The sequence below is a fragment of the Neodiprion fabricii genome, chromosome 3 (genome assembly GCF_021155785.1).
Source record: "Neodiprion fabricii isolate iyNeoFabr1 chromosome 3, iyNeoFabr1.1, whole genome shotgun sequence".
NCBI lineage: Eukaryota > Metazoa > Arthropoda > Insecta > Hymenoptera > Diprionidae > Neodiprion > Neodiprion fabricii.
This window is the reverse complement of record NC_060241.1, coordinates 19,186,784-19,211,562: the sequence shown is the minus strand read 5'-3', so window position 1 is coordinate 19,211,562 and position 24,779 is coordinate 19,186,784. Positions and strand designations below refer to the sequence as shown.

The following is a 24,779-nucleotide window of genomic DNA, read 5'->3' as shown; positions in this document are numbered from 1 at the left end:
TACTGCGAACCGAATTTCGTGTGTTCGATATTTTTGTATTATAAGAAATTGAGCAACTGTCCGTGAAACACTTGATATTAATGTTCTCCAGAGTAATTTATAGGGAAAAAAATTTCTCGAGAAACTTATCGCCATCTGGACAGCATATTATATAGCTCGTATAACTCGAATCCAGCATACCTATAACGTAATATGAATTTAGAACAGCGCAAAGTATATTTGTCGAGAGCTCGCAATCAGTCCGGAGTCTACTCATTTATCTGTATGCCGTACCCGTACTTTGTAGGTACTTTGTAGCAGCACCTAAGACCCTTGTTTTTCCTCGTTACGCAGCCGCGTTTAACTGCAAGCAACTTTTCAACTCTATCGAGTTTTTTCAAGAAAGTGTAATAACTAGGGTAAGCTGACTCAACGAGACCATGCAATTTCGGGTGTACGATAGCCCCAAGTTTTATCCTTGCGAAGTCAATCCCGTAGCCAATCTCTATGTCAGTAAAAAACTAACGATGAATGGAATACGAAAAAGTGTTATATGTTTCACCAATTTCATCTGCATTCTCAGAAAAAGTATACAGCAATTTAGTTTCACGTGCTTTTCAACAGTTGCACTCAAAATGGGCGGTTTGCAGTTACAAGTTATAATCCGAAATAAAAACATGACTGGGAGAAAATTAGTATACTATTTAGGTGTTATTCGACTCTGATTCTCGCGAGTTATTGATATTTTCAAATGAAGCAAGCTCACACCAATAAGACACTAACTATATAAATATTATTGTAGCTCGTATTTACTATCAGTGGTGTTTTTAAAAATCATTCACAATAGGCGAAATTTATAGAGATGTTACGACGATATTTCAAAAGTCGGTGGATACATAATATCATTATGACTACACATTTACGAAAGCTTATAAATAAACATTTTTTTATTACAAATAAAATAATATTACCCATAGGCACGTGTGAATGATCTTACAACACTTGTTACAAAATATGATAGATAACGTCCCAATAACACATCATCTTCGATATGCGTATCCTCCAATACTAGCATGCTATGCACGAATCTACGTTTTTCTATGAAACAAAACCGATTCATATTCGTCTAAATGCTTTAGGTAATAGCATTCTTTCTAATTCACACAAATCAATTACAGTATAATACTTTGACTTGGTTTTATCATGAACAGTAGAGGTTGATCAAGGCTCCATCGTGTTCAGAGTGCAAATTCATTGAAATGCGTGAAAACACCTGAAAAACGAATTAGCGTATTCACACAAAGAACCTAACTGTTTCCCGATATCCTTGACCACCCGACCGAGGGGAAGCGAACGGTATCCAATGAATCTTCCACCCCGCAAAACAGAAGCAGAAATAAACTGTGATATCGAAGTAGCGTTGATTCGGACGGCGCAGATCCTGGTGACCGAGTAAGGGGGATCGTCCGAGACGGTAAGGTAGGTGATGATGTAGAACCTCGTTGGGGTTTCGACTGCACACTTGAGTTAACGTATACACATGTCTTCGCATACATACCTGGCTATTCCGGATAGCTGTAGGTATATTCGACGATGGAGTGGCGTCGCAGAAGTGACGATCGCGTAGACGCCTCGACACGGACAAGGTTCACAGACACGGACGCGTAGAATGGTAGTCGCGAGGCGTCTTCGCTCGTCGAATTCTCCGCTCCTCGGTCCCCTCGAGCGCTGCGGTTGAGCGACACGATCTATCTAGGCCTGCACAAAAGGTTCGTGGGTCCGTCCGTGGCGTTCGGCGGGGCGCCGCCATGTTGCGAACAAGGATTTGTCGGTAGTTGTCGGCAGTCGCCTGCTGACCGCGACGGAGTGAACGCGTCTTGACACGCTGGAGTAGGATATCGTACGATGTGCTAGTCGATGATATGCAGTACTACTGGAGAGGAGGAAGTGCACCGGTACTTGGTCTATTGAACCTGCTCAGTGACGTTTCCGTTCCCCGTCGGATAACCGACGCGCGATAATAACCGTAGTAGTAACTCGATTTCCCCGAAATTCGTTTAAATTGTAATCGAAGTACCTCCATGTCAGCAGCGAATTGTTTGTCTTCCTAAACCGGTACACCTGACAGACCAACTTCCGCAAGCTGGTGCGCCTTCCCGTTGCGAGTCGCGCGTGGCGCGCGCGTTGCAATCTCACAAAAATCAACTAAAACCAAACCAACCGGCTTAAAGTGTTGTTGTTTTCGTGCGGTGGTAGCGGTGATCACCCCGTCGTATTTAGCTCGTTTCTGTGTACCCTGTGTGTGCATGTGTCCTAGGCGCCTCGCTGCCGTGTTTCGAAGATACTGTTACTCGTATGGTGTGCGGTGAACAGGAGGTGCTGAGTGAGATGGCGGTGGCAGTGGTCGCCGATCCCGCTAGACAAAAAGACAGAGACAGAGACAGGAGGAAACACACAAGCGAGGCTCTCCCAACGGCGAAAAGGCGGAGCTTACCGTTCCTCAACGTGCTTTTCGTCCTCCTCCAGGGTCTCGTGGGCCTTCAAGTCGCCGCCAAAAACACGGGTAAGATATCTCCTCGTCGTCGGCATCTTCGTATCTCGTTCCCGACTCTATGTTCCCGTAGCCTTCTCTACGAGGCTACAGGTGTTCGCTGTGGATGGCGGCACAGCTTGGCACGGGCCGGTACATCGGCTCACCGGTTGCTTCTTAACGCTTCTCTTTCTTCCGCCGCGATCTAAGTACGTGACACGAAAACCCGGTTCGAATGAAAAGATCGAACCGCCCTGCTCCGTTCGTTCGCTTTTCTTATCGAGTTTCAACAACTTCGATCGTCGATTGTCGACGGTCGGTTCCCGTGCGGTTGCCGAAATTCTTTCTTGGCTACGCACATTCGGGCGAAGTCTAAAATCGGGCCGTGTTTTATTTGCCACATTTTGAAAACGAAAGAATCGAACGACTCGTCTGATTGGTCTGTATTCAGAAATCAGCCAATCAGCACCTCTGTCCAAACCTGTCCTTTCCGAAAGTTCGGAAATAAAACACACCCATGAACCTCTATTGTTTGGCTACGCGCATTCCGGCGAATCCCGAAGTCATGAGATACCTTTTATTTGCCAAATTCTGAAAATCGGTGAACCGAAAGACTCGTCTAATTGGTCAGTATTCAAAAGTCAATGAAACGTAGCCACGAAGTTATGGGTATGCCTGTGTTTCTCGGCTTCCACGAACACCGAAAAGACATCACTAATTGCCCTGCCGTTAATGTGTCTGTATATTATTACCGTCAATAAGCACGCGGTAATTGTTCAACGGTCACTTTTAGAGGGCCAACATCTTTCCCTTGAAATTCGATATTTTTAGAAGTATAATTCATGTATGTAAATAATCAACACGTCCGGTGGGGTTTCCGAGTTACCTGCTGACTCCTAAAAGAATCAGGCAGGCCCTCTGAAGGTTAATTAAGGGGATGATATACTCTTGTTCGAATGGCTGCATGATTTGAACTGAAGTTTGGCATTATTAAGTCTACGTAATGAATCAGATTTTACACCTGGCGTTTAGCGAATTCACAGATAGCAAAATTCGCCCTCTCTATTCGCATGGATTCAAATTTGAATAAATATTCTCGCTCCGTTGATTAAGTTGTGAAAAATATAATAAGAATGAAGCTGGTAACGTTACAGTAACAATGCGTGTTTAGGAGTAATCGTTACTTCGCATCTTTAGGATCGTCTGAAATTCGATAAACCATGACAAGCAAAACATAGTCGTATTTTTAAAAGCCAACTCTTTGAAAGTCATTCGGATATTGCACGGTAACGATTTTTTCTCTGATCGTTAACGTTACCAGTTTAAGCCACGCAAAATATAACTACTTACTGATTCTGTGATCAGTACAATAAGGTTGAAGTCGTTAATTTTTTTTAACGTTAAGACGACTGTGAAAGTATTGAGTTTACAAGCTATGAATATCTTTAGTGAGTATTATAATATTCACTGAATACCAGACAATTCTAAATTTGTAAAGCACCGAGTTTTTTTCCAGAAATATATCGTTACGGCGACGTTACGAAGTTCAACCTTATTCAGTTTAACATTAATATACATATATCAAGCGCTATTCCACAATATCTCAATTGTTGAACGGTAAATGGAAATTCTATTTTATTATTCTGTTCGTAATCGTCTCAAGGTTATACCGAAGTCCCTTGCATTATGGACTATTTTGAATTGTATTTTGATAACGGTATGCCTAAATACCTACATATATCTGAACCGGACCTGACGCTTTATAGTAAAAATCAGTGATTGTAATGATCGTAATTTCAGCCTGGTTAGGTGGTTCATGTCTACGGAAATCGTTTATCCAACCGTGAATCTGAGATTGTCGAATTTCGGTATGACTCGAATCTTATGTGGGTGGTGACTGGCAGAAAACGCAACAAAACATACGCGCAACATTCAATGTCAGTAACTCTGAAGTATCGAAAGTCGAAGGTATCAAAACTTTACTTTTTTCTTTTAATCTTTTTTGTTTTGTCTTCGTACGAATCTTCGAAAAGATTTTAAATCGAAATAAGTAAAGAAAAGAAAAAACGTGGAAACATATATTATACTCGGGTATGCTGTGTTTATTTTATTAGCATAAATATACGTATGCGGCATGTTATTATGACTTGACGACGCGAAGTACGTTTGATAATTCAAGCGCCGATTCCTCGACATTTTTTTTTTTTCTTTTATCTTCATCGCCCTCTTCGTCTTCGTTTTATCTTTTTTTCAATTTTACTTTACTACCTGCCGACGCGGGTCAACGTCTATATACACAACTATAATATTTTGTGTGTATTATTACTGTCACGATAGCGGCAGGTATGGTAAACAAGCACCGAAATACGACTCAGTCGAGTCTACGGAAATTCCGTGGATGGCATTATAATATAATAAAGGTGTCAACCATAAACTAAATATTCGCACACGTTTCGCGCATATCTGTATATGATGCATGCATAAACTATGTGCAAATACATTTAATATTCGCGACGACTTTTTGTGTTGTTATCTTAATTTTTTTTTTTCTCTTACCTTTCTCAGTCCGCGCAAGCCAATACCGATTACAGCTTTCTCTCTTTCTCCCCCACTCTCTCTATCTCTCTTTCTCGTTTCTCTATCCCTCCGCAAGTTAATGGCTGTAAATAAATATTACTTAAGTACACCGTAATGGTCGTTAATGGCTCCGACTTCCGGCTTTGGAAATACAACTAAAATTCGGTTAGACTTTGTACAAATTATTGGTCATACACATCTACATCCACGGGTCGAATCTCATACATTATTGTGTTACATAATTTTCTGAGATTATAATCGTATATTTAGCCTCTATACCGAAAACATCGCGCCGGCTTATTCGAGTTTTGTATAAAATAACAGTATAATATAAATGCCAGAATGGTTGTGAATCTCCAAAGTAGCAGGTATGTATGTTTTTATAAACGGTAAGAAGTAAATTAAAAACCTGTATAGCAAAAAGAAAAGAACTCTAAATAATGGAAACATTTCGTGCCTGACAATCAATTTGTTTTGCATCTTTCTTGTTCTTACCACTTCAGCTTGCTCGCATCTATTCAAGTCTTTGGTATTATGTTTAGTAACCATCCGATGTTTACGAGATTGAAATTAGTAACGAAACATTGGGGAAACAATCACGATTTTCTTATTTACAAAATTACTTTGATGGAATTTAAGATTTTAAAATACGAGTATGTTTTGTTTGATTACGGTATTCTAAATTCAAACAATTGTAAAATTGCGAAATAACGGTTTTCCCTCGGCAGCATGAATCGATACAGTAACGTTACTAAGTTCAACATGATCCGATGTAGACACAATTCGGGGAAATTTTTGCCAAGTAATTACTGCTCAGGTAGGTAGGTTTCAGTAATCGTCGACTAATTAACACACAAATATAATACGATTTTGTTGCTTCTTATTTTTTTACATTTACTTATTCTTCTCCTCCTCCTTCTTCTTCTTCCTTTGTGTATTTTAATGACAGCATTTTTCATCTCATAGCCATAGGCAAGCAGGCGGATCTTAATTATGTTGTAATTACACAGACCTGCGATGGTTTCCCCCCCACAAAATCGAGAAGTAATTTCGGTGGGTATTAGATACGAATCTGTGAAAAAAGTATTGAAAAAATTCTACCACGTAAATTTTCTGTGAAATTTTTTTCTATGTTCTCTCAGTACTACTAGAGTTGACTTCTAATTTCTTTGTTAAATATAAGTATATATTAACGAGAGTTTTGACATTTAAATATTCATCCACCCTCATTGGTTGTTGTTTATGGTGATTTTGAGCATATGTTGAGCTACGTAAGTAAAAGAGAAAAAGATTGAACAGGAGTTTTGAAGAAAGGAGAAAAAGATATCATAAGTCTTTTTTATCCAGTCTCCTTGGTCTTGCTTAAAACTAATACCGTTCATTTTCTACCTAAGCATTACAACGAGAGAGATGCGTCTAGTTTCAAAGTTGGAGTAAATTGACCAGTTTTCAAACCGGAGAACTGTGCAATGTTAAACAAATTGATGTTTCACCCAAAAATAAGAGTTTTCGCAAAAATTTACTCGCGTTGCGTAACAGAATATTACCCCATCAAGATAATCTCAAATCGTTGTTTATAATACGCGTGTCATGACAGAGGTCGAAATTTACGATTTTAATTTTGCAGTCACTTCATTGCCGTATCAAAGTCGTGATAAAAAAAAAAAAAAAAAGAAACGAATGAATCAAGACAAAAAGATAAAGTGAAAGGAAATTATTAATGTGTTTCAAAAAATTGACGATATACTGATATTGATACAATATACGTATAAAATTGTAATAAATTTTCTTGTTATTCTGTATCAGAGTATATGTGTGATTTTTTGTACATCTTTATTCGATAATTAGACATTGAACGTACCTATGTATGTATATCACTGCTTCCGAGAATTCGTGCTGCCAGAGCAGTTTTTGTTATTATTCTTTTGAGTGCATGCACCTAAATCAAACAAACATTGTATATTTATCTATGGCAAACAAATATAAGATATATAGCAAGAATATACTTGAAATTCGATAATACGTCTCTTTATTTGTAATTAAGAACGTGTGTGTGTGTGTGTCTGTGCGTGCCCGATGTTATTCCATTTAATTTTTTCTTTCTTTCTTTACTTTTTTTTATAGGTTTCTTTTTTATTAGGTACGTGAATAAATCGACTATCCGAGAGATATTTTACAGTTGGGTTACATGATGCTTTTTCTTAAAGTTCCGTCTATCTGTCTGCTACTGATTCGTTGTATAAGAATAATTTGGTCGGACATTTTTTTTCGCTACATGAGCGCATTTTATATTATTTACTGGGAACCTATTTTCAGCCTGTTTCTTTTTTTATACTTCGTTACTTTAATATCTATGTTTGTGCCGAGTTACACTTCGTGCTATTATTATTTTCATTGGACAGTATTGATGATGCGAACAAAACAACGATTAATCGGAGAAACATCGCGTGACGATCACATACGTATTAGTAATTACATATGACTATTTTATGTGTTATAAATACATTATGTACGTATTTTCCTATGTGTCTTACAATTCGATAATGCATAGTGAAGAGAAAAAGAATCCACATAAGGAAATGGCTACGGATGTACAACATAGAACGGACAAAATAAACTGTGAGGAATATGACGTTATGTAACAAGGGAATAAAGTCAAAGATTATTCCCTTGGGTAAATTTACTGCCCTAGCGAAGCGAGCAGGACAAGAATCCGTACATTCACGAAATTAGTCTTACCAAATGCCACGTACCGAGAGCTAAGATGTTACACATTAATTTGCGGGAAATATGATTTCATGATCTCATATTTCCCGTAAATGCGTTAAGCGCTACTTTCGTCCCCATTTTAGGTAAAAAAAACAAAAAAGTCAACATTACGGTTGAGTCGGGAATAAAAAAAATTTGCATACATTTATAAACGAAATGTAACTTATATACAGTCACCTATGCAAAAAAATTTGTTTTACCGATTAACCACGTGTTTTACGTGATGAAACGACGTTACAGAGCCGTGACAAACAAACGTGACGACTTTACGTTGTTCTTATCGCGGTGAAACGTTTCATTTTCTCCATTCTCATCGTTCCTGACAGTTTTATGTATATGTTTGCTTGGCTGACAATGTTTAAAAATGATAATAATAATGCCATTATCTGAATCTGAAATCAGATTTCAAAAATTCATGATTATGGATGCAATATGGCGGACGAAAATTTCAAATTTGATCGATACGGTCCAAAAACTCTATGCAAAGGTTTTCGGGGTCGCTGATTGAATTCGGCGTACTGAATTTTTAAAATCCGTTTTCATATTCGTAAGCAGTCATCACAAAAACACATAATTTATGTAAGATATAAAATCAATGGATATAAAATAGGTGGTAAGAACACTTACCAATATGACTCAAAATGTCAAGGTAATAATGAGGATAAGTCACTGTAGAGATAGGATTTAGTACAAGATGATCAAAAAATACAGAGAGGTCTATTTTGAGAGAATATTTCATATATTATTGCACTATGATATCTTCTCTTGAAACCGTATGATGGTACGGTGCAAAGATGCATGAGGTATAATTTTGTCGTTTCTGTTTACTCAACGTTTATTTCTATTGTTTTATTTTTCTTTTCAATACACTGTAAAAAAATTATATCCGCGGTAGAATCTCTGCCGAAAAAATTTGTAGATGATTTTGATTGTTAAATTACATCACGTGTAATATTTTACTGCAAGAAAAATAAAGAGGGAAATTTTCATAACAATATGTAAAATGTTTCATATCACATGCAAAAATTGGCGAATTCGATATACCAATTTACCTTTTTATAATATTATACATATATGTATGTAATGCGTTACATGCGTTATCTGTTGTACAGTATACGCAATTCTGATAAAGAAGATTCTTGAATCAACGTAAGTTGTAGCTGATGCACGATTATGTGAGAAAAAGAGATGAAATTCATTTTGAAATGTTTGTGTTTCGCTGGTTTTTATCCACCCCCTATATTTGGACGTCACTGTTCATCAACGTTGCTTGATTCAGCTTGTGAGGCACGTATAATGGTTGCAATAAGAATATATCTAAACACGATAACTTTATACCACGTTATATTTATACAATAATATATATATATATATATATATATATATATATATATATATATATATATATATACAATGTGAGGTATACGTATACTTTGCATGATGTGCGCGCACCGAATTACAGCAGCGAAATTGCACGGAAAATTGTTTGCCGTTTGTAATATGGGTATTTAAGGTATCTAGATATTATGTATAGAGAGACTAGGATAGGTACTTTCACGTACGTTATCGACTTGACAAGTAACATTCATTTAGTGCCGAATATTAGTATTATTTGCCCTTGGATTTTCCAATATACTAAACTGCACTTTTCTTACGACACGGGACACTATTATTATTATTATTCCCATTAATAATATGTTAACGATTGAAATTTGCATAACTCCGAATAGCTGGACGATGCCTTTCAATTTTAATAATCTTAAAATCTGCAGACCAGATGAAAACATATTTATTACATTTTTTTGTCTACGCGAGGCTTTTTATTACCGACTTCCTCATAAATTCTATGGGTTATGTAATGACGTAAAATTTTTAATTTGCACACGCAAAATATCCCCAGCAAATATTCAAGTATTCGGTACAATCATGATTGAGAAATTATTACACCTAATTACTCCGAAAATTTTTCCCGGAATAACGAGCGTTAAAACACGTGATTATCTACTTACTACTGCAGGCTATAACTTTTATGAAACTACATGAAATTGCATTCAAACCCCTAGTTCTTCAGCTTATTGATCGAAAATGTGCAAATAAACACAAAGTTTTATATATATTAGTGCACAGAGATAGATGTATACGTAGATAAGAAACCTTTGGTTTCACAGTTTTGTACAGACTTCGTTCGATTTGACAAGCGTTCGTGCAATGCCAATGGATTTGATGCGCCAGAAATAGTATAAAATTCAAAAACGTCCCATTTGCGAATTTGATTTATTCGCAAACCGAAGAAACGAGTTATCTAAAGTCGGTAAGATTTCAGAATTGATTACTTATTTTTTACAAATAGTCGTTCTTGTCAAAAAACAAAAAATAATGGAAGGAGAGATAAATTAACGTGAGTCGAAAGCTATCCTGCAGTTTTTTTTATTCAACCCAAAGTCCACAGCGAGGTGGAAAAAAATGCAGGATTTCAAGGAAGATGACGAAGCCGCAAGGCAGATGAGTGATCTTATCGAGATCTCCTCAGCTCCTTAACCCCTTGAATATACATACCTATATGAGCTAAAGAACTATTTTGGGAAGCCGTTTATTTAATTAGCCTGAACGAGAGGCACAGCGTATAAGTCAAAGTTACATAGCGACTGGTACTCCTAAGGAGGAGAGAGAACCATCATCCATCCACCCTACCACCTACACGTAGATCGGTACCTTCACAAAGTAAACTCTTCTTATACGACGACAAGACCGTCGCGTCTGCTCTAACAACGATTGAACAAAAGCGCACCACGAAAGTATAGAAAGAAAAGAGTGAGGATGAGGAGAGGAGAGGAGAGGCGAAGAAATGAAAGGTTGCGTCGGTGTGTCTGCCGGTTAATAGACATAATGACAACTAAATTAAGAAATCAAAGAAAGTCTCGCAACCGCGTCAAACCGAATTCATGCTGCACTTAGCATACAATGCGGATACTTTTATTGATCGAGGCTACATGTCACTCATGGTTGGACAAGTGATGCGACCCGGTCATCCGTCCGTCGCTCAAGTTCATTTCGTGAGTTCATTTGTCAAGTTTACAATGAAGGTGAAACAGCAGCTGTTTGCGAAGCCATTTCAAAGAGCACGTTTAACGCATCTAATGCGATGCGTGTAGTGCGGCTTAGACGACTCATGGGGAGGCAATCGGTTATACATTTCTTATTCTCCTGTTCCGACCTTGTGTATAACATCTTGTTATTGTACCTGAATAATCATTCTGCATAAACCAGGATTAGGACGCAGTCGTGAGTAAGAATGTTTTTTTAACCCTTTGCGGCACAGCGTCACACATGTGTGACACCATTTTTTAATGGGTTGTTTAAGATTTTCATTTAATTTTTGAGATATCGTCGTAATTTTTTTATTTTTTTTTTATTTGCATAATTGGACTTGCAACATGTAGATGTTTTAGGAGGGATTGTGATGATTCTGCGAATATAGTGAGCGCTATATATAAACAAAGTATTGATAATGCCTGTTTTTACAGAATAAATGTAATTGAAAAAGTGGAACTCTGTAATCTTGGGTTTTCGAGTTTGCTGAAAACAAATGCGGCGTCAGAATTTTTAAATTCAATATGCGGAATGCATATTGTCCATTTTTCACAAAATGCTTAGATGAATCTCGCTCTTTTCGTTATCCGGAACTAACGACGAGGACGTAGCAAGATTGTAGTTCCATCTTTGTTTTATTTTTAGTTCTTTGTCCTTTTAGGATTTTTTCTTTTTTGTTTGGAGTCGTTTTTTGGTCGCTTTTGTTTTTTAATTGATTTCAATTTTTTTTCTCAATTTTTTCCCAATTACGAAAGTTATATTAACAATTTGTTAGAAGATAAGTTAGGTATGGAATTCTGCGAAGTAATTGTGATTCGTTGCAATACACAGTGGAACATCACATGTTTCGCAAAAAGGAACAAAAAAAAAAAAGATGAAGATCAAAAATCATTAAAAATATACAAAATGCATTCCGCATATTGTATTTTGTAATTCCGACGCTGGTTTCGTTTTCAGCTATCGTAATAACCCCCCAGGTAACAAATTTCAAACGAAAAGGATCAATTTTTATATTTTGACGAAGAAAAATATCCGTGGATTTAGCCTGCAGATATTCTTCTTCCGAATCCTTGTCGTTACGTCAAAAGTTCGTTGAACGCCTTATCGAACAGAGTATCAAAGTTGGGAATCATGTTCAGTATTATTGATCAACAATTGATATCGTGCATCGGTGCGAACAATTACGAAATGTCAAATGTGAAATTACATCTTGTACAAAAAAATGTATAATTTTAATCTCTCGACACTGAAACCATGTATTATTACACTCTCAAATCATTTCAAACTCTGTATAATAATTCATTCATCCCGGCAATCACGTATTATTAATAATTGTATGTATATGCGCGCATTGTGCACTCGACTATAGCCTGCTCGGTTACATGTATCCAATTAACTGAATTCCAATGTTCCATGAAAGATATCACGTTATATTCGTTATCGGTATAACATCCGTATTCTAGTGTATTTCTTTTTTTTTTTATCAAGTTACAAGTTACGCGTTTTGAAGACCATACTGTGAAACGGATTTTTTTATTCAGTAGTCGTTTCAATATCACCATTCGTTGATCGTATCACAATAAATAGCGGTTCGTGTTACAAAACTAAATATTCAACGACGGCAGCACGATTTATTTTGAACGAATTATCAATATATCTAATTTTTTTCCATTATATTTGTGTATCATTAAACTGGTCTTCGTAAAGCTTTCGAGCATAACAAATTGTCATGAACACTCAAAGTATGGTACCTACGTCTTACGAGAAAATGACTAAACCTTTTCGATTTTTGGCCAACTAACCAACCTCTTCAATTAAATATCATAGTAATTGCAACCATTTGGTTAGATTCGACGGTCATTGGTTATGTTTTGTTTAGACGAATCGAGACCATCGAATTTTGTATTTTTTGGTCGTATTTGACCCGCATGGGTTACGTTAAGTTTATAAAGATTACGCCTGTATCGCGGCCGGCCGGGGGTGGCGCTGCGAGCTGATTTTGCACTGCCAACATGACAAAAAATTATCCCCCTCACAATCACTGCCGCCAGGTGTATCCCTATCGGGCATACAACCGACCGAGCAAATCCGGACAGCAGTAGCAACAGCAGGCCAAGAGCAGCGGCTTGGCTCAGGTAGAGGGACAGCAGTAGGCGGACTTTCGGTCGTTCACCTCGACTAGCGGACGGCCGTATAGCGGGACTACGACTCGAATGGGCCCGGCTAACCGATGGGACCGCGACCCACGTGCACCGGTGTACCACTCTCTACCTACCGATATACCTTTACCTTTACGTGCCCTCCTCGTCGTCGTACTCCTGACTTAATTAACCGGGGAAGGATGTAAGCGTTGCCAACGAATCACAGCACCGATTTTTCGGTACCCATCGTTATTCGTCGGTCAAATTTAATTCATAAAGATATTTTTTCGCCAGCGGAGAGTGGGAGAAAATCCAGTTTTGCGGGCAAAAATTTTATTTAACTCGAACCGAGCAATGAATTTTCTCGAAACTGCGTGACCAATTGTTTTTGAGATCGCTGATTCCGAATCTGAGGACAAATTTTGAAAATTCAAAATTGCGGATCAAATATGGTACTCAAAAAATCTAAAAATGATGATTTTGGTCTCAGCATTTCGTGTCCAGGAGTTTTCGGGGTCGCTGATCAGGAATTTGAGGTTAGATTTCCAAAGTACAAAATTGTCGACGGATTGATTCTAACTTGGTATACGGCGGTCTTTGTGGTCGGAAACGCTGAATCTATCTCCGAATATAAAAATGAACTGATGATGGGTGGTAATATGATGATGACGATGATGAATATTACGCGTGAGAAACAAGACGCAAGGGAATAATTTCATTTACCAGGTTTCAGTGATTGAATCTTTGGTATATAACTGGAAATCAGATACTTGCGAATTAATTTACAACTGTCAGGAGCAGCACCGATTGCAGCTTATTGTTTCCTAAAAAGCTTGTTAACTGTACTCTATGCTTTTAAATAATGTGTGCGCGAAGTAATTACGTGATACCTACATATTCGCAAAGTATACGATTAAGTAATGTGTCATTTTTCCGGATCGTCATAGACTACAAATTCAGTATTAATTTCAGTATACTAATTGTAAAATAGTTGGGCAACTTCGAATAAATTCGGTCGAAATTGCAGCGTTATTAAAGCTTGCGAAAAGAGATGCTGTTCGTTTTCCAAGTCGGCAATATATTACAACTCATGCAGATGAATGTGATGAAGAAAAATATGCTCAAACGGGAACGTCGCGTCGTCGTCGAGCACAATTTAATGTTATTGGGCAAATTTCAAAGAATGCCAATAACTATGGAAACTGAAGAATTGGAATATATTGTTTGTATCAGATGTATGCAGAGAATTATATCCAAAATTAAATCCTTTCGAACGTAATATTAATTCTTATGTAAAAAGAAGAGAGATAATAAACTGGAATAAATGAAGAATAGAAAAATTCAGGTTATTAATTGAAAATGCGATTCAAATTACAAAAATTTTTAAGCAACATAATGTTTCCCAAATATTCGATCTGTCGCACAGTAATGCACATATTATAGAAATTAACGTACAACTTTTGTTACGGTAAATTATAATCGCATCTGCGTGATATGAAGAAAAAAAAAATTGAAACTCTGATTTTTAGTATACTCTTTCAACTTTTTATCGCTTCAGTGCATTTCTTTTATTTCCCCCTATTTTGAGTAAGGATGAAAAAATTAAACAGAAAGACTTGAGCAGAAAAGAAAAAAAGAATGATTATAACTAAACATTTACCGTTCATATTTACGTACCATGATAACATATATATATATATATTTCGAATATGCTCATGGTTATCATCGTCTTATCTGAGTGTTCTTCGTATCTGCATATAAATTTGTATGCTTTCTGTGCACGTTGAAATTTTGGCGATGCATACCTACGACACAACAGTTTTTTCATTATTTTAAATAATCGCGATTAAATGATACTGAATTTTCCTCGAATTCGCTCTTCTTCTGTTTTTTCGTCGTACCTCAACCTTATCTTATCTTATCTTTGATCTAATATTTGACCTTTTCATTACTCACTTTGCCCCATAACCATCCCGCCTCCTGTAAATTCATTCTGTAATGTTTATTATCTGTGACGTCAACGTTAATTTTTAAAAGTTGGCGAGTTAATACAAAATATGATAAACATTTTCGTAATTAGAAAAATGGAATGCAAATAAAAGGGTGGGGGGCTTAAAAAAATCAATTATCACAGCTTGCCAAAATATAAATTGAGACGTTGAAAATTCCGTACTGTCTGCGCGAGTATGTCAAAAGATCCTGCATATGGCGAGTTTTATAAGATAATTGTGGCACACACACACACACACGCTTGTAAATTATCTTATAATGTATGCACGCGTCTCTTGTACCGTTTCTCATATTACACAGACATGATATGCTCGTACTCGTCTCGTTTTGGCGATGATAATTATCTGTATCACACCGCATGTCACGCGCGATTAAAGAGACTTTAATGGGGTTATCGGAGTGTATGTTTCACTTTGTTTCTCTCTCTCTCTCTCTCGACAATTTGCTTTATGTGTATAAAATAATTACAGATAATCGGTGGCTTTTTACCGCTATATGAAGTTAATTTCGTTTTAAAAAATATTACGAAAATATTACCTAGAAGACATTTTTAATGAATCGAAATATTGACTTAATCATAACGTCAGAATTTTTCATAATTTTTCATTCTTGTCGGAAATACCATAAATTTCGAATGTTACATATTTTAGCTAAAGTTTTTGAAGAAATTCATAGAAAATTATACAATATACAAGAAGCTTTACAGGTGAGAGGGGAAAAATGGTATATTGTGCAACGAGTGGGAAAAAGTCACGATTCCGAGTGAGTGTAAAGTTAGCGGATATCATACAAATTCAGAATCGTCATTGTCGACGAGTTGCACACGATATTTTACACAATGAAAATGTAAAATTAGGCAATTTTCTCAATGAATGACGTACGCGTTGGGAAATAGCAAACCATTTCCCCGCCAGTGGCAAAATATTTTCTCACTCGTGGGTAAAAATTGTTTGTGTGGAGAAATGCTTCGCTGTTTCCCAACGCGCGCGTCGTTTATTGAGAAATAGCGTTTTTCTTCATTTTCAGCAGAAAACATGAAAAAAATATTTCGCCTCCAAACGAAACACCCCGATATCTGCAGAGCTGTACATACGTGCACTTCCATCTATCTCTTTCTTAGGTGAAAGTTTAAGTTTCTCACGAGAAGGTACATCGCGAGTCAGCGAGAGAGCCTGTCTCCTTATTTCGCCCAGTTCTCTTTTTCTCCCACGGGGTTCAACAGTTATTACACGCTCCTTATTCTTCTTTCTCCCTCTCCTATTTACCTCTTATCCTCACCGCAGCAGCGAGAGGAGACTGTCTCTGCTGTTTCACCATCTATTCACAGACAAATGGAACTAACTCCTATTTTCCTTATGTCTCTGTTACACGCAAGAGTTACTACAGCTGCCCTTTATCCTCCCCTCCTTCCTATTTTCACATTCGATTCCATCTTCCCTCGTACAATTTTTGTCAAGGAATTTTCGAGCCTTTGGGCTTGGAATAAGAAAAAAGTAACAGACAATCGGTTCCGGGACGATGGCAGGGAATTTAATTTCAAATTTTTTTTTTTTATCAATTTTTCTATCGCGAGTATCGATTACGGGTTATTTTGCATTCATTTTTTTCTCTCTTACATTTTTTCGAAGGATGCATTTCACAACGGAAATATTGTCATGTTTTTCTTGAAAAATTCGATTATATCCCGTTGATGTGGAGCAATTTTAGAACTGTAATGAATTATGAAAACAAAGAATCGATTAGTTGAAACTTTTTTTTTTCACATCATAATGTTCTTTTACCTTTTTTTATCATATAATTCGGTAACCGTGTCGAATTATTATTGTATAAATTATGAATAACGAACTTGAGATTTATTTGCAAAAATTAATATGTTATAATTATGCAAAATCTGTGTTGTAGACGGTTTGCGGAGAATGCATCCTCATATGAAGTAATTTGCTGTGATTTTTGAAAAATTAAAATATCGACTTTGTGAAAATGGCCAAAAATTGACAAATTTTCAATGTGTAAGCAAGACACCTTGTTGAAGAAGTTTATTTTATAAACTTATATAATTGCATTAAAATATTATACAATCCGTACAATACACACGGAATTCAAAATTTTTATCGAAAAGTCACGCAAAATTTTATATAAAAATTCTCACCTTATTTCATCACGCGTATCATATTAATTTACGACTGTGCGAAATCATCTCGACGAAAGAACCGTTTTTCAATACAATACGTCTCTCTTTCTCTTTCTTGATTTACTTTTCCCGTTTCCCTTGTGTCTATGTATAGCAAGAAGCCTGCAGCTGCAGCTATTTTCTTATTGCATGTACCCGTGCATTCTTATACCGGTATAAAGGCAGTTATATTTTTCACGTATATATATAGTATACGAGTACATATTTTCCCACAAATTTCACCGTGCTCGAAAGACGAAGAGCAAGAAAAAAAAAAAAAGAAAATTGAAAACATATTGATAAAAAGCAACAGACAATTACGCAGTACAGGTTGAATTGTAGAATAATGCATCGCTCTGGGTGCAGGTACGACATAAATACACTCTCATGATGTGTTCGCAGGTGTGAGAGTTTCTGCTGCCTTTGCATGCACACGACGCGGTTGTAACGCGCCTTTCACCAAGCGAGATTACCGTATTAGAAAGACTTCACCGTACATTATAATTAAAAATATACGCAGGACGAGAAGAAAATTAATTTTTTACGTATAACGGATCCATGTAATAGAGAATTTTCGTACTTATTCGCTGATTCTCGAAACAAAAATTTATCAACAGAAGTATATAATACTATATAAATTAATATCTAATCGATTTCGTTGAATTTAATTTCATTTCATCGTCCATTTTTCGAGACGAAAAAGTTCAATTGATCTCATTTCAATTCAATTTACTCTTCTGTGCTACCTTTTTCTTTCTAATAAAAGCTATCAGACTTCTTTGTATAATTATTTCGGTCTGTTTTATGATCATTATTCGGGCAATTGAATGCATGCGCTATAACAGCCTGTCATTGCAATATCGACGAATCGTTTCTGCACGGAATTCGCTGATACCATCACGTTACTATTAATAAGCATAAATTCAAAGACGTGTAACGGTTACAGCAATAATAGCATGTGACGTATGTAGGTAAAATTTTAAAAATCCATTGTACATATTTGGCATATACATATAGATGTACGTATTGTATGTATTCTACAATATGACGTACGTAGGTGGGCTGCAGTAGCTATACCTATATAATATCGTAAAAATTTTCAGCGACGTCGAATGTCTGCAGGGTCGCTGAACTCCTCGAATCGCATTTACGATTGCGACAATAATCGTCCATTTAGCAGCTGTAGAATGCAAATTTGGGTATCGTGAATTTAATCAGCGGTAGGTGTATAGTATCGTCGATGATTATTGTTTGTACGTTGCGTGTATTTCAACGATACGAATAGTGGTACAAAACATAAACCTAATTTGAACGATAAATGTGACAAGTTTTGTCAATTCAACCATTTGAGTTCGGGCTCCTCGTGTAGTCTCCATGGTTAAAAACATCACAGAGAGCAGGTTTGCGGGAGTCGGGGGGCGTAAATTGAGTCAAAATGAATTCTTAAATTTGAAACTTTCAACTGTGTTAGAATAATACATTTATACACACGCATAGGTGTAATAGTACATTTTACAATATCGCGATTGATATTAAATTTCATCATCAAATGGAAATACTGAATTGACTGACTACTAATGAAACATAAAAAAAATCTGTTTCAGTAACTATAAAAAATAGTCATCTGTATAAAATATGCCATCGTAGAATAAGATCGAATGAATTTTCTACATTTTTAACAGTTTTGCTGCGATTTGGAACGGAGCAACGATATCTAAGTTTTATATTTATATAATCCCAGTATTCCCTATTTTTTTACTACGAAAGGGGATCTTACGAATATGATAATTCGGTAAATACTTAACTTACGACTATCTCGCAATAGTATTATTAAAAAGTATCGATTTTTGGTCGGCCAACCTCCTTATAACAAATCATTGATTCATTGCTGCATAATTAAATTTACGAAACCAACTCTGCCGTACACCAAAATCAATTCAGTTGGATTTGTACAAGCGTTCAGTGATTCTGAGACGGCTAATTTTTTTTTTAACAAGTCGTTTGTGTTGGCAATACAGACTCAGCCTGCAATACCGCCTCTGAGTGGCCACTACGGACTGAATGTGCGTTGCCAACGTAACCGACTTGTTAAAAAAAAATTAACCGTCTCAGAATCGCTGATCACGTATGTACTTCCTTGTCTTCCTTTAAGGTCGACGTGCAGTGCACTTGAAGAATAAATTATTGTGGGTCGAGTTTATTGTTGAGAAAAGTGAGGTCTCCGGTGTCCGTTGTTGTAAGGTTATTTCAATTCCGACCATGGCCAAGAGCGGAGGTACAATTAAATTATCCAGCCTACTACCCATATACCTATTACACCTTCTATATTCATGTCAATTACACACATAGCGCGTATTTACATCCCTACTTCCTCTTCCTCTAATCAAATTTCGTCCATCTTCCCCCCACCCCACCACCACCACCACCACCATGCCATATAAAATGTATTCCTGTACAAGAGTTTAATATTCTCGTGCAGTAATGACTAATACCGTATTAAAATTACGGTCAAACACTAACCCCCTGCACAAATATCGGTTGTTCTTCGCACGTATATCAATAACAGTTATCGTGGTATATTTCACAGAACATATCTGTAACCCACATATTGCCGGTCCGAATAAGAAGCGTTGGTTGTCGTATTTATTTTTTCTTTAATTACATTCCTCTGAAAAATTTCTCTACGCCACCTACGGCCGACCGCGAAACAAGCTCAATCTTCGTAGACGTAACATAACCTAACAATATAAAGTTCAAACAGGTTATGTTATGTTTACAAAGATTGGCCCTGTTCCGTAACCGGCTACATACATTGGTCATTCGTACAGTAGAAAAATAAAAACGGCGATTAAGAAGAATAAAAAAGATCCACCATAATTATTGACTTGATGATTTTTCGTAGATCTTATAATGAATTCTTATTGCGGTTCAACGTTGTTGGAATTTATGAGACCATAAACACTTTCTTTGTTCTCTCTCTTCTCGCTATCTTTGATCTTATTGTTAAACCTTTTTCGTATTCCTGTATTTCATATTTATGCAATAAACATTTTTCCTTGTCTCTTCTTCTTCTTGTTTAGCAAAAATAAAAGTATTGCTGCAGCAGCAATTGGGTTGCGTCGCATCATTAATTCAAGGCTTTCTGTATAATGATCAGACACAGTATTGGTCTCCGTTGAAGTTGAGTCGAGTCTGAATCTCACCTCGACATACCTTCACGTACGATGTAATGCTTATACCTACCGGCACTTCGGCGTCGCCGTAGCCGCTTTATCGTATCTTTTCAACAACGACGAGTAACAACAACTAGGCCGGCATGACTAGCTCACTCCTAGAACACGCTGCATCTTATATCCAGTCAACGTACTTGCTCCGCTAAACTCTCCACGAAGCATCTGGGTCAGAACAGAAGTGAACTGAAACCAAGAGAGCAGAGCTGAGTTGAGCAAAACGATCGTGGACTCGCGTGGCTCTGTATTATTTTGTTATTAGTACTTAACAAATTTACAGTAAACATCGCACGATGTATAATACATTTTACATACATGTCTATAATCATGTAAAGAAAGCAGGAACTATAAGTCAAGTGATGAAAGGTGATGCAAACCATATGATCGGGCAAAATACATCTTGAAAATTAGTTACATATAACACTTTCTCTAGTCAATATTAACCATTTCAGTGAATCAAGACAGCTGGTATCAAGGTTTTACAAACATTTATTACTAATGTGAATAATTACTTTGATTATTGTTCACTTCGTGCAGTCTTCGTTTCGTTGTAGAGATTAACAGCGGCATCGTGCCGAGAACGAGTTGTATCAAAATAGTTATTACGGTTGAAACGAAAGACGAATATTATGACACAACATCGTCATTTAAGATGATTGTCGAAAAACAAGGAAATCCCGTGTACACCTATAATGAATGGCAAAACTGGGTATTATTGCAGCCGCCTAAGCTGCGTGTGTTGCACAATAAAAACGCGTATTTAGCTCGTACCTACCCGGTGCTTAACAACGATGACAATGGAACGTATGGTTCAGAGAGGAAAAAATGATAACGTGTATTATACGTAGGAATACGAATAGAGAAAAATCGCGTTCCGCATTCCGACCTCGCGACCCTGAAAAAGATTTGTGCTCAAAGGGCTGTTCTCCACACTCTACAAAGAACATCGAAATCTTCATTGTTGGTTTTTCATATTCTGATGCACATGAACTCGATAACGCAAAGAAAGTGCTCGTATACAAACGTCCCTGTCGAGTTTTTCGCCATAAACGTGAAAATCAATGTTCGAATAAGATTTTAAATAATCCTGCTGAAAAATAAGAAGTGCATAGGAATAAAATCTATCGAAGACTATGGGATCTAGTTAAGTGAGTCTAAACGCGTAAACGTAACAATTGTCTTGTGATGTTTGAAAAAAAAACGTTCAGAAACTGTTAAAAACGTCTGATTGTAAATGATAATCACTGCCATAATCCTGCTGTTCCTTTTTCACACCGGTGTGGTGATATCTCGCAACGCAATTATACGACGAAATAAAATGCTCGTAAATAGCGTGTAAAGTTATAAGCCTCACGATCAGCCGGACAACGTGACACAATATCCAGGTAAAGAAAAGCGCGAGGCTCTATCCACTCGTTGAAATCTCAAACCGTATGGCTATTTATAAACTGCAAATAGTTGAAAACATTCGGTTAGAAATCGTTTAAAACAGCATTGAAATCTGATGTAACAAACTCGAAATCGCATTATAAAATCGAGAGTCAAATCCCGGTGTGTAAATTGTACGTTTTAAAATTGTACTATTTTATTGATTGTAGAGTTCGCCTTGAATAACCCTTCTCGGACTAACCAAGTTAGGAAATCACGGTCACCTAGAAATGACTTGGCATAATTTTGATCAACTGTATAGTAACAGCATGGATCCTGTACACTAAGCTTGGTTGAATTTGTCAATTGGCAGCCTTGTTTACAGTGGTGCAGTTGGACGGTAATACAAAGCTGTCCGTGACGGAATGACCAACCTAGTTAGACCTCCGTATCCACTAACAATCTTCAAATGTAATGTCCACCCTGCAGTCAACGAAAGGCATGGGTCACCGAGATAAGTCGATGGATAGAAAAAATACTCCGATCAGACTGTGATGCGAAATTCCAGAATTTGAACACGAGCAATTAGAAGAGTATACGCGAGGTCCGATTAAGAATTTTTTTCGGCGTAGCCATCATCCGCGTAACTGGACGAAACTAATTCTTCCAATTTCGGAAGATTGAGAAGATTAAGAAGAAGAAGAAGAAGAAGTCAAAACGTCGATTGATGATCCTAAATTTGGAGACCCTCCAACCTATTTGAGACAGCCGTCACCGTCCGACTATGCGAAAAACGAGCTAGACACTGAGACTCGAAATAAACCGCATCTTCACCATAAAGTATTTAGAGAAGAGTACTTTGACGCATTCCTCAACTGGAGATAGCCAACATGAAAACGAAACAAAAAAAACGAAGAAGTATTTAGAGTTCGTACCAAAGCAGCGAACTTGGAATAGTTGTTAGCGAATGATGCTCGCTTCGAGCATTTGTATCATTCCCACGATCGTTTGATGTGCAACACCCGTTGTTGAATACTGGGGTTAAAAATGCACACGTGCGGATCAACCAATTGGCATCGACGAGAATCCCACCGCTCTGCAGTGAATCGGAACATTATTGCAACATTCATAAATACGTATAGACATTAGTAGTCGGTGGTACAATTTGACAGTGCACGATTAAATGTACGTATAAATATGTGGTATTACTTTCGGAAAATCGTTGTGGGAAAACCCAAGGTTCAGGCCGATTCAGGCGACTTCTCCGCGATACAGGATTCGTCGTCGGTGACGTATTGTTTACCACTCGGCCGCAATTAGCGAGAATGGCGCGTCGGAAGCCAACGGGCTGCCGGTGCAAGCTCTTTGGGCATCATGACCGAGCCGTCGCCAAGTCAAGTCGAGTAAACGTCGTAACTCGGTTTGGTACCAGCCGGGAAGCCTGGCACGGCCTGGGTCGGTGCTGCACCACGAGATTCCCCACCATGGACACACGATATTAACGCGCGTCGACCCTTTCATCCGTTCGTTTTGTATCACTGCTACTGCTGCTGTTGCTGCCGCTTTTATGCATCATGCAGTGCTAGCTATGGAAACTACGCATGCAGGGCTAGGTGTGTTATGCGAGATGCGTCGGTCGTACACTGTTACCTTCCTTCCTTCGTAAAGCCTGCTTCAATCTTATTTCTACTTCGTCCTTATATTACACGCGTCTGCACAGTTATGTTATTTTCAGAGTTGTAAAGTACCTTTTTTTTTGTACCTATGTACGTACAGGGATTCGTTAACGCGTTAACCTTTCGGTCAACTTGTTTTCCGTAAGAAACAAAATCCGTGTTCGATTCTGTACGAATTATGTGACAATTACACCCAATCTCTCTCGTCGATTGCATCGACAATCATTTGCACATGATTTGTATAGAATCGAACTAGCATTTTGCTTCGGACCGGAAACAAGTTAGCCTGAAGAGTTAGGCATTAATGAATATTATTGTGCATTGAAGAATTAACTATACTTATACGCGGGTTTGTTTTTAGGTACATTTTTTTTATTGTTTGTGAACTTTCCAAAAAGCTAGCAATAATAGCAATTGATATTTCGAACCGCGTGTGAGATATCGTTCGTTTCCTTGTAGAACATTGGGATATTCGGTTTGTCAGGTGCAAAGTTTTTTAAGGGCGGTACAACGCGGAATGAATGAAATTTGCTGTATATAGTGGTCTAAATGGTCTTTAGGCAAAATCCCGAAAGCCTAGGGCAGCTCCTCTGAATCTACGTTTGGCCTGTATTACTGCCATTTCGAAAATCTTGCGAGGAGAAGAGTAAGTTAAAGTTTCAATTGAGGTATGTAAATCAAGAGTACCATGAGAAAACTTTTGCCCTTTAGCAAAAGGAAGAAAATTCTATTTTCTTATCGTAAAATTTTATTTCACGTGTAACTCGTTTGTTACATTCTCCATGTTATTTTTACACGGCATATCCCATCACGCTTGTATATCCATCGTAAATGAAGTATCCAAGTACCTGTGTGTAGATACATCTCGAGTACCTGTACCTAGGTACTAAATATGAAGTACACTTTACAAATGCTGGTTATGTCAGGCTGCAGTGTAGTTTCTGTGTGTATTACAATTTCGTTGAATAGCTTCCTGTGTAAAATGTTGCGGTCGTCAGCTAAAGTGACATGAGTCAGTTTGGGAAAATTACAAGTTTGCGAGTACAGGTATACTAATTTTACTAACTGTGTCTTTCTCGGGAAACATTTAAAATTATTTTTTTCCTCTTCTAACTAACGATCAAAGGTATGCTAACCAACCTGTGATACAAGGTTCAAAGTATCAAAATATGCGCACGTGTCAACTCATCGTCTATCAGCAATTGATAATTTCAATTAACACTTCAAAGAACTAAGTTA

At 37.3% G+C, this 24,779-nt stretch overlaps 1 protein-coding gene across 2 annotated transcripts in view; it reads left to right on the top strand.

Annotated features, from left to right (window-relative positions):
- Positions 1–1,742: 1,742 nt before the first annotated feature.
- The window catches only part of LOC124177440 (low-density lipoprotein receptor-related protein 2), a 55,533-nt gene continuing 32,496 nt past the window's right edge, over positions 1,743–24,779 (top strand). Inside the window, exon 1 of one of the 2 annotated variants that reach the window (XM_046559791.1) lies at positions 1,743–2,542. In XM_046559791.1, the coding sequence (XP_046415747.1) occupies positions 2,335–2,542 (208 nt within the window). In that variant the 5' untranslated portion in view covers positions 1,743–2,334. The remainder of the gene's footprint in view (positions 2,543–24,779) is intronic. The other variant, XM_046559790.1, reaches the window with a different exon arrangement.